Raw genomic sequence first — 11,514 nt, 5'->3', positions numbered from 1 at the left:
CACAAGTGGGAAGGGAAGCTCTGTGTATGCTTTATTTGACCTCTGTTTAGATTGGTTATTTACAGTATGGTACAAACAAAAAACTCAGAAAAGCTTTATTTTGCTTATTAATGTTGTTAACATAAGAATTATTTCCACAATATACACACATACACACACACACACATCTCCTCTCTTTTTTCCCTTGAAATCCTCTCTTTGAACAAAAGCCAAAAACACTTATAATATAGTAACTAGGTTGGTTTTGTGTTATGTATTCATCAGCCATAGTCATCTGATCTTTGGGTTCATGATTGATTACCATATTTATCCAGAGTTCATTTGTAGTTTTGTGTTGTTTTTATTTATATTATTGTAATAATTGCTTATAATTTTCTTCTAATTCTGCTGATTTTGCTATCAGTTTGTAAAAACTTCCCATATTTATCTGTATTCCTCATATTTTGATGTTTCTTATGGCATGATATCATTATAGTACATTCTTATGCTACCATTTATTTAACCTTTCCCAACTGAAGGACATTCACTTTGTTTCTGATTTTTTGCTGTAGCAAAAAAAAAGGTGCTACATAGCTAAAGCTTACAGGTAGTTGGCTTTGGAGTTCAGGTTGTGAGCTAACAGTGGAGGAAGAATCCTAGGTGTGGACTTCTCTGCTACTCTCCTTTTAATTGTCAGGGGATAATTGTTAAGTCCATGAATGGTCCTCTTTTCTTCTGTCATAGGTCCTGCTTTTTTTTTTTTTTTTTAAAGGCAATTGGGGTTAAGTGACTTGCCCAGGATCACACGCTAGTAAGTATCAGGTTCTGCTTTTTGAATGTCTGTGTCTGGAGACTTATGTTTCTCCATTACTTTCTGGATGTGGTATTTCCTATTGGTTGAGTAACTGTGCTTTAAACTGACATGGTCTATGGGGATGGTGGGAGGAAAACAGATCCCTTTTCCCACCTGTTGCCTGTAGTATATGTGCAGAAGTCTCCTCCGCAACTACCTGAAACTGACAAACTCTCTACCTTGGGGGGGAGATGGTCTCCTGTGTAAGTGTGCCCCATTGTGAGATTCCATGGCTGATGAGAGGGAAGGGGGAGAGAAATCCCTTCCTCTCCTTTTTTGTTGTTGTTCAGTCTCATTTCAGTTGTTTCTGACTCTTTGTGATCCCATTTGGGGTTTTCTTGGCAAAGATACTGGAGCGGTTTGCCAATTTGCTTCTCTAGCTCATTTTACAGGTGAGGAAACTGAGGCAGAGTTAAGTGGCTTGCCCAGGGTCACACACCTAGTAAGGCCAGATTTGAATGCATGAAGAGGAGTCTTCCTGACTCCAGGCCCAGCACTCTATCCACTGCAGCACCTAGCTGCCTCTCCTCTACTTACCTAGAGCAATAGATTCTTTCTCAGAGCCCAGGTTCTTCTAACTATTGGCTCCTAACCTGCCCTCCCAACACAATTTGTACTCCCCTCAAAACAGACTGTCTCTAGTGGTTAGCTTTGTATAGCCATGCAGGGATGTGGCAAAAAAATTTTTTTGCGTCCAGTGGCCTTGCTCCATTCCAACTGAATCAGAAGCATTCATGCTTCGCAAAGGGAACACTTGGGGTGTTAACACATTAACACAACATATAACATCTGTGTTATGATATCCACTGGATAGAGAAGTATCAACTGATCAAAGACCAGATTCCCAGACAAAAGAGAGTAAGTCATTTCAGGTGGCAAAAATAGCATGAATTAAGTTGCAGAGGTGAAACTAAAATTATGTGAAAAAATGAGGAGGCCATCCTGGCTGGTACAGATGGGTCATTTTGAGGATATAAGGTTGAATAGATAACATGGAACATGGACCAAGGTCAAGATAGAACTGAATCCAGAAGCAGCCACAGACCTCTGGGGACTGGTCAGTCCCAACCTCTCCCCCAAGGTTGACCTCCCTGTTCAGACTGGCATTCAATATTCTCCATAGACTATTAACCTCTATCTACCTCTCTAGTCATATGTAGAATTCTAGAATTCAAAGAACCCTAACAGATCACCATAAGTAGATACAGAATGGAGCAGAGGAAAGGATACTGAATTCAAATAGTATTTCTATTGCTTTGGATCTGCATGACAGTCACTCAGCTTCCCCAACGCTTTACCCTGGGCCTTTTTCTTTTTTCTTGATACACTCTCTTTTCTGGGTAACCTTATCTTTGTAGATGATTACTAAATCTATATATTCAGCCTCATTCTCCCCTGAGCTTCAATCTCGCATCACTAATTGCCTACTAGACATTTCAAACCGGATGTCCTGTAGGCATTGCAAACTCAATATATCCAAAACAGAGCTTGTTATCTTTCTATGAAAACCTATCCGCTTTCCACATTTCCTTATTTCAAGAGAAGCATAAAAAGGTAAAAGAAAAAAGAGAGAAATCATAAGGGACGAAAGAAGGTTAAATTGTTTACATTCCTCTATGGGAAAATGATACATGGAACTCCTAAGAATTTTATCATTATTAGGGTAATTGAAAAGAATCTGCATAGACAGAGGGTGTGGGTGTGAGTAGATTGTATTGGGATGATCTCAAAAAATAATGCTTGTTCCCCTCCCTTTACTTCCACCTCTCCCCAACATCTGGAGATGTTGAGAACCATCCCAGGTTCACAACCTTACCTTTCCCTTACCAGTATCTAATCAATGGCTAAATCTTGTTTCTATCTCCAAATGTATCATATGTGTTCCATACTTTCCTCTCACAAGTCCACCCTACTAGTTCAGGCCCTTATCACTTTTCACTTGGGCTATTGCAAGATCCTCCTGTTTGGTCTCCTTGCCCCAAATCTGTCTCCAACTCCAATTCATCCTCCATACATCTGCCAAAGTGATTTTTCTAAAGCACAGGCCCCGACCTTGCCACACTCAATCCCTTCTAAATTCCAGCACCTCCCTATTAGCTCTAGAATTAAGTGCAAACTCCTTTCTTGGGCATTCCAAGCCCTTCACAAACTGACCCTTTCCAATCTTTTTTTACACATTACTACCTACACAATCCAGCCATATTGGCCTACTTGTGCTTCTCACACACCATGCCCCGTCTTTTATCTCTGTGCCTTGACACTGTCAATTTCCCATGCCTGGAGTGCTCTCACCACCTGCACCTCCTGGTTTCCTTCAAGACTGGGCCCAAGTGGCACCTTCTGCAGAAAGTCCTTCCTCATGCCCCAGCTGCTAGTACCTTTCATCCAAAATTATCTTGTATCTGCTCTTATCTCAGTCTGTGTTGTCTCTTCCCATTAGAATGTAAGCTCCTTGAGGTCAGGGACCACATCGCTTTTGTGTCTATATTCCCAGGACTTAGCACAGTGCCTGGCACTTAGTGCTTCATTTTTCTTGTTTGTTGATGGATTGACTAGTTTCCTCTTCTGTAAAATGAGTGGATTGTACTTAGGTGATCTCCAAGTGCCTTCTACCTGCTTCATTTTCTCCATTTTTCCTTCTCCTCTGCTTAGGTTGTAGGCCTGCCAGAGGGCCCCATGGGTGTTTCTCAGGCCCCATGGGTGTTTCTCAATCCCATTGGTGACTCCTGTTCCAGGCACTAAGCAGCCATCATCTTCCCTCTCAAGGCCCTCAGGACTTAGTACAATGAAACACAGCATATGTTGCCCTGAGAGGACCAGAAAAGTAATCCAAGCTGCTGCTTGACCAGAATGAAATTTCAATTAGAAAATGTGGAGTAACTAATAAAAAGAAAACAAGCCAAGAGCATCATGGTGTCCTAAAAAAAAAAAAAAAAGCCCTGAGTTCAGGAGCAGAAAACTTGGGTTTGAATCCTGACTACTACTTACTGCCTATGTGACTTTGGACAGATCAGTTCCCTTCCTTTTGGCCTCAGTTTCCCCATCAGCAAAATAAGATTAGATGGTCTCCTACTACAGGAAATGGTCATCTCTGAAAGGTTGCTTTCAACTCTAAATTCTAGATATAAACATTGTTTATCTAAATATGTATATGTGACATCTATGATATGGAATTTAGCTTTATGAAGTTTTTCATATAGCTAAATTCTATAATATGTAATTCCTTTTGCAGAAATGAGTTTAAATGAATATTTTAAAATGTTTTTACATGTAATTAGGGAAAAAATAAAATATTAAATAAAAAAAGAAATGGGTTTAAAGTAATTAAGGGCAGGAAGTTTATTAGAAAGAGAAATAGGATCAATAAGAACGGATTATAGAATAGGGATCACAAAGCATCCCTTCCCTATGAGGAGAGATTCTTGTATACAGGGTCCTCAAGTAGAAGGACCGCAGGGTATCTGAGTCCAAAGAATAAACTCTTTTTTTGGGGAGGCAATTGGGGTTAAGTGACTTGTCCAGAGTCACACAGCTAGTGAGTGTTATGTGTCTGAGGCCGGATTTGAACTCAGGTCCTCCTGACTCCAGGGCCACTGCTCTATGCAGAATAAACTCTTGCTGTCTCCACCTTTGCCTGGTACCTTTCATTGATTTTAGAATCATAGGAGCACAGATTTGGAGCTGAAAGGGATCTTAAAGGCTGTCTAGTCAAAGCCCTTCATTTTGCAGATGAGGAAACTGAGGCCCAGGGAGGTTATAACTTTCCCAAGGTTACACACGTAGCAAGTGGCTGAGCTGGGAAGTGAAACAAAGTCTGACTTCAAATCCAATGTGTTTTCTACTGTACCATGCATCTCTCCCAACTTGTAAAATAGGGCATTACAACATCTTCCTTTGGAAATAAAAATCAGTTCCACCCTTTCCCAGGGCCTTCTTGGCCCTGAACCCAAGGAATTATTGGATCCAAGACAAAATCAATAATCAGTAGGCTCTTAATGCACCTGAACCAAATGGATTTGGAGGATTGGATGACCACAGACAACCTCTCAGCTGCCAGCAGACCTCACTGCTCAAGAGGCTCCAGGTTACAGCAGCTTGAGTTTCTTGACCACCTGTCCAAGGAGAGTAGCTTCCCTTCCCCCACCCCTTTCCCCAGCCCCCAAGGACAGGTGAAGAAGATCCAGAAAGGTTTATTGTATGAAAGAAAGAACACAACATCTGTACATCTATTTACAGAATGAACTCGACTTATTTACAGCAAAATTGAGCCTCTTCCCGGGAGAGGAAGAAGAGAGGGAGGGAAACGGAGGCCCAGAGTCAGGAATAAAAGGGACTCCAACTGAAGTATGGGGGACAGGGGAGTGGGGAAGAATTGAAGGAGAAGTAAGGGAAGGAGTGAGAGGGAGGGGCACTGGGGCCTTCCTCTCAGGAGGCCCAGTGAACGTGTAAGGGCAAATATAGGGGAGTAGGTTGGGAGCAATGTCGAGGACCATCACAGGTGCTCAGGGAAGCTGGTGAATACACCAGAGGAAAGGCTTAGGAGGTATTCCTTGAACAGTGTCGGTCAGGGTACTAGGGAGGGAATGAGGGCTGAAGTAGGGGACTGTCCTGGGCACTACACGGCCCTTTCCAAGTCCCAAAGGCTCTAACAACCCCACATCCCTCAGGTGGATGCCTCCAGTGTGTATTTGGACAGTCTGGCTGCTTTCTGTATTGCAAGGGTTTTGGTTTGTGTCCAGCCCCAGGCCTGCAGGGGATATCTGTCTCTCCCCTTTTCTCCTCCCCCCAAATGCTGCCTGCAGCCATGAGGGTGAGGAGTATTGGGGTGATGGGAAGCACAGGAAGGCTACAGCTCACTGGAACGGACGGCAGGCTCCAGTTTGTGGGAGAGGGCGGTGAGGACCTTGTCAAACTTCTCATAGCGAAGGGCCTGGCTGCTGGCCGCCCCCTGGCTACCCCAGAGAAGGCGCATCTGGAATTCTGTGCTGAACACTTCCAGAAGCTCTGGGAGGGCTTGGAATCCTGTGGGGAGAAAATCAGGTGAAGTCCAGGCCCCATGATCTCCTCCCATCCCCAAAACCTGGACCTTGGAATCACAGCCTGGAAGCCTGGGGGTCTGCCCTCCTGCTCTGCTTAGCTACACCTTATTCATCCCTCAGGGCCCAGCCCAAGTGTTCCTTCTGCTACAAAACCTTCTATGGTCGTTCGGGCACCTAGAGACCACTGCACACTTCTGTCATTGACTCTCTATACCTTTCACTGGGCACAGCATTTGTGTTACTCTCTCTGAAAGAATGAATGACAAAGCTGTTATTAAGCACTGTACTATGTGCAAAGCACTGGGGATTATGTTTCTTACTTAAATATTTCATACCTGTGCATAGCTCTCCTCAACTATGCCATAAGCTTCCTGAAGATAGGGATTTTATCTTATTTTTTTTTTTTTTAAATCCATTGAGCACCTACTCTGTGAAAAGCACTCTTTAGGTGCTGGGTAGTTATAAAATCTAGTTAAGACACAATCCCTCCCTTAGGGAAGCTTATAGTCTAGTGGGAGTATAATATACAAACACATGTAACCACAATAACATAATATGACATGTTAAGTGTAAGAAAGAAATACAAAGGCAAGTGCTTTGGGAGGCCCAAGTGAGGTCATTACTGCCTAGAGGGATCAGGGAAGGCTTCTTAGAGGAGGTGACATTTAAGTTGTACCTTAAAGAATGGATGGGAATTCAATTGGTACATCTTGCAAAGAGATGAGTATTAAGCTCTACATAGTCTACGTTAAATTAAATGAAGAAAAGGGGAGAGTGGAAATGGAAAAAGAGGGGAGAGAGAGAGGGAGAGACAAGAAACAGAGACAAAGAGGGAGGGAGGGAAAGAGACAGAGACAGAGAGAGAGAGAGAGAGAGAGAGAGAGAGCAAAAGAAAGGTGGGAAAAATAGGAGAAAGGAAAAGAGCAAGACCCAGTGGAAAAGGAGATAGGAAAGAATATGGTCCACAAGTGTCAGCCTCCCCAAAGAGCTCTTCCAGGCTATCAGCCTTGATGGTGCTCCTGAGACAGGCTGAGCATCCCCAGTGTCCAAGGATCCCCAAGCTCTGGGGAATTGGCCTGGGGCTGCCTGCTCGTTGGGATTCCATCTTTAGGCTCCACAGAGCCTTACCTTGAAGCTTGACCTCAGCATTGGTGTGGTATAGGCCCCCATGATGGGCTACGGTGCGGGCAGCCTCCAAGTGTGCAAGGACGACTTCCACGCCATGCTCTGTGCTTTCCCAGGGCTCTGGGCCCTCTGCGGGTGCAGTGTCACACTCCAGAAGGGTGATGAGGGGTAGCACATGAGGGAAGGTCGTGTTGCTCAGAGGCGGGCTGTCTGTAGTTGGGAATAAACAGATAGGCAGCTAAGGCTTCCATTCACTGCAACTTCCGAGTGTCTTAGATATATATGGGGGTGGGGGGGAAGGATGCCACTCCACGTTGGATCTGTGCTCCTAAAGGTCCCTCAGCCTCCATCCCTGGTACAGAAATACCCCTGTCTTCCTCTTCTTTATGGGTCAATTAAACCAAAGAGAGGCTCAGAAAGAATCATAGAGGGTCAGAACCAGAAGAGACCTTAAAACATGAAATGTTACAGTCAGAAAGGCACCTTAGAGGTCATCTACAGTCAAAGAAACAGACCCAAGCCAGTGGAATAACTTGCCCTCAGATCACATAGCCAGTTCATGGCAAAGCTGAGATTAAAACTCAAATCTCTTAAATCCCAAGTCTGTAACTATACTGCACCAGATGGAAGCGATATGGGAGCTTCTGTTCCTATACCCTACAAACCTTGACCAAATGAGATAGCACAGTGCCTGGCACATAGTAAGAGCCGTATAAATGTTTATTATTATTATTATTGATTATCTGTACCTAAAGGAGCCCTGGGTACCACAGGCTAGGGAAGAGGGAAGACTTTACTAGGCCCCCTCGGCTTGGGATGCGAGTTTGGTTCCTGTTCAACCCTGGTCTGTGCCGGTCCTTCTCTGAGGCCTGAGTAGTTCTATGCCTGTAACTGTGTGACAGCTTGAGCCCACTGGAGTGGGAGTGGGATGCTTGCCGGGGGAAAGGAGAGGTACCCAGGAGCAGCCTACCTTTGCCCTCATTGAGGCTTTTCAGGAAGGGCTTCAACTTCTTCTCATACAGGATGGCCCCTTCTGTGTGCCGCTGACGCAGGGTCATCCAGGTCTGCTCCAGTCGTGAGATCTGGGTGTCGGGGGAGGGGGGAGTGGACACAGGACACAAGGAAAGGTAGATGGATAAGTCAGAGGAGAGAGGAGGGACAAGGGTTTTTGGTGGCAGCTGCCAGTTGTAGCTGGATTTTTGCTTTCAGAAAATCTAGCATAGGAAGCCCTCAATATTTTATCATGATTTTTTTTCCAATTCAACAAAACATCACTGAGTACCTGCCGCTACTTTGGGTCCAGATTTTTGGTTCTACCAGTGGAGGGCAGTTCTTTCATGATACAGGGCCACAACTACTCTGTCCCTTATTGTCTAGAGTAGGAACTCCAGACCTGAATGAGGTTAAAGTGTAACTGGGAAATATTTAACAAAATAAATAAAAGTACATTAAGACATAGATAATGTTAACGTGCAGTTTTCTAAGTCAATGCATGGCCCACAGGGATCCTTATGTATGGTTTAGTGGCCTCTGTTTCTACTGGAGTTTGATACCACTCTAGAGAGGTACCTAGGGCACTGAGAAGTTATGTAGCTTCTCCACATCACATAGCTTGCATGGTTAGAGTCTAGACTCAAACCCAGGACTTCCTGATTCCAAGGCCAGAACCCTATCCAGGTATGCCTTTCAAGCCCTTAATATTATGAAATCCAAATTTACAAAACTGGATAAATTTGACAGGAGAAGGGTGGGGATGGGTGGGAAAAGGGAGGGAAGGTTACTCATCATTTATGTTACAAAAGCATTTTTCCTTTTGACAAGAAGATGCCATTTGAATTTCCTTAAAACAGTAAGACTTGACCTAGTGTGGTGAATTCTTTGGGATAGGGAACCAACTCCTTTTACTAATCCAGTTCTGCATCTGCTTTTTGTTTTATAGTCTTGGAAGAGCTGCCTGGGGCATTGAGAGATTATGTGACATGTCCAAGAATAGGACTTGCCCACTGTCAAATGGTAAGACTTGAACCTGACTCTCTCCACAATACCAGACTGCCTCTCTAAAGCACCTTTCAGTGCATTTAAAATGTTGTTGTTGTTTTAAAATAGGATGTACAGCTGGAATGGCTGAGTTCCTCTAACTCCAAATCAATTTCCCCTGCTCTGTACTGGTCTCATTTGATTTACAGACGGTGCAGAGGGATTAGTCTGCCCCGCCCCTACCCTGAGATTGCCAGCTAGCCATGTACTTCTCTTGGGCAATGCAGCCCCTCAGCTGCTACTGCTCAAGGCAGACTGAGGACCCCAGAGTGCCCCGGGGCACCAGGGAGGCAGGGGGATCTGGGAGGTCAGCCGTGACCCGAAGGAAGGAAAGGGCCTCCACCTGGGCCATGTCCAAGGCACTCATGACTGCAGCAAAGCTGAACATGTTGCCCATCGTTCCTCGGAGCTCGGCCGCCAGCTGGATGGTCTTGTGCAGCAGGGCCGCCCGCTCCTCCGTGGAGCCTGTGCAGCCCAGGATGTCCACAGCCAGCATGATAGACATGGTGTGGAACCTGCCAGAGGATGAGAGGAGGGGGTTCAGAGAAGAGGGAGGGGCTGACTAGGTAGGGGGTGGGGAGGGCCAGGAAGAGCTACTTGGAAGCCAGGACTGAGTTGGGAGCAATTGAGATTGGTCAACTGAGTACAAGGGGTGGGACTAGGGAAATGAGACACTCAGGATCCTAAGATCAAGGGTGGAAAAGGACCTTAGAGCTAATATAGCTCAGACCAATCATTTGTAGATAAAGTGAAAACTAGAGGGGTTTCCCAGTTGGCCCAATGTCACACAAGTGGTACGTACGGCACAGGGATGGAATTTAAACCCAGTGCTCTGGACCCTATATTATCATGGATGACGGCGACCCGCTCCGGACATCTGAAGATACTCTGGGGTGTGAATGCTCTCCCATGCATATCTTGGGGAGCCTCCATGTAAATGGTCTTGGGGATGCCAGATCCAGGAATTTCCCATGGAAGCCCCCCTCTCCTCTCCCCACCAGCCTCTGAGGCCCCTTCTCACCGTTCCAGCAGGTCCAGTCGGAGCTGCCGACCGTGGGGGAGTGTTAGTAGCTCCATGCCCGAGCGGACTCCCATGAGCCCTTGCATCTCCTTGGTAACGCCCAGTATCCTAGCAACCTGCCGGGATGCCCAGAGAGCTGATTAATCTCCTCTCATTGGGGAAGGGGCCAGAAGCAAGGGGTCATGGGAAGAGGAATCACTGAATTATAGAATGTGAAAGCTGGAAGGTCATTCAGTCCACAGCCCTCATTTCACAAATAAGTTACCGGTGATACAGAGAGTGAAAGGACTTTGCCAAGGTCCCACAGCTAGTTAGTGAAAAAGCTGGGGTGTACCTGTTCAATCATAGGGTCACAGGATTTTGGGCTAGAAGGACCTTAGGTGTTGTCCAATCCAACCCCCTCATTTTGCAAATCAATAAGCTAAGGTCCCAAATGGTTAAGTGACTTGCCTAGGGTTACAGGGGTTGAAAGTAGCAGAACGGGGGGGGGGGGGGGGGGGGGGGGGAGGGGAATAAGCCACCTCTCTGAGCAGCCCCCCGGGGAAAGCTGAAAGGCAGGCTCTGCCCCCTTCTTGCCCCATTTCAAGCCCGTACCAGACAGTCGACTTTGGTGACATGCCGGGCTAACGTCTTGGCATCCACATCAGCAAGCAGTTCTTTCACCTTCTTAAGGATGCTCATCTCCAAGGGTTTGTTGTCCTTGGGAATCAGTAGTGACTGGAAGGTGGTGGGGTTGAAGGAAGAAGTCACCTCTATGACAGGCAGTATGAAGCCTCCGCCCTGGTCCCCTTCATGGGGTCCATTCTCCGGTGCCCGCCCAGCCGTCAAGTGCTGTCCTTCTTCCACTTTCAGCCGTTCTACATAGCTCTTGACCCCACCGAGGTGGGTTGGGGGTTCAGGTGCCACACGTTCTCGGCTGCCCCTTATGGGTGGCTGAAGCTGGCAGTAGTGGCCAGAGTCCAGGTCACTGTAGCTGTTGAGGGATGGGGATGGGGAAGCCTGGCGGTAGCTATGGCAAGGGGTGGGGTGGACGCTGTTGCTTGGCTCACTAGGTGGTTTGGTGCCATTTCCTGGGCACAGCTGGGGCTCACTGGAACGGCGGATGACAGGGGAAGCAGGCGTCATGCCAGCGGATGGAATGCCTGGAACATTTACTCGAGTCACTGTAGAGAGATAAAGGAAAAACTCATAGAATCAGAGGATTTGGGACTGGAAGGTATCTTAGAGATCGATTAGCCCCATCTTCTTATTTTACAGTTTAGGAAAATGCTTCACACAGGAGATAAGTAGCAAAGTAAGATTCTGGAGTCAGGTCCTCTGACTCCAAATCAGTACTCTTTCCACAACGTTAGTTACTAAGGCCGAGAACCATAGGTACAGACACTGGGATCCAATGCCTTTCCCCTCACCCTTGTTAAGCTGACTTTGGTTCACCCCCAGGGTGAGTCTGCCTTCCTCCC

At 46.2% G+C, this 11,514-nt stretch overlaps 1 protein-coding gene across 1 annotated transcript; it reads right to left on the bottom strand.

The window, feature by feature from the left end:
• Window positions 1-5,006: 5,006 nt before the first annotated feature.
• Window positions 5,007-11,239, bottom strand: LOC114040399 (SH2 domain-containing protein 3C-like; the record flags this gene model as incomplete). Its single annotated transcript, XM_027858492.1, has 6 exons — window positions 5,007-5,854; window positions 7,000-7,206; window positions 7,967-8,078; window positions 9,377-9,548; window positions 10,055-10,170; window positions 10,649-11,239. Coding segments are annotated over 6 exons (1,374 nt in total), but the record flags the coding sequence as incomplete, so codon positions are not given.
• Between the last annotated feature and the right edge of the window lie 275 nt (window positions 11,240-11,514).

The sequence above is a fragment of the Vombatus ursinus genome, unplaced genomic scaffold (assembly GCF_900497805.2).
Source record: "Vombatus ursinus unplaced genomic scaffold, bare-nosed wombat genome assembly UNPS02013074.1, whole genome shotgun sequence".
NCBI classification, from domain to species: Eukaryota; Metazoa; Chordata; class Mammalia; order Diprotodontia; family Vombatidae; genus Vombatus; species Vombatus ursinus.
Note: the sequence above shows the minus strand (reverse complement) of the source record. Positions and strands in the feature narration are given on the sequence as shown.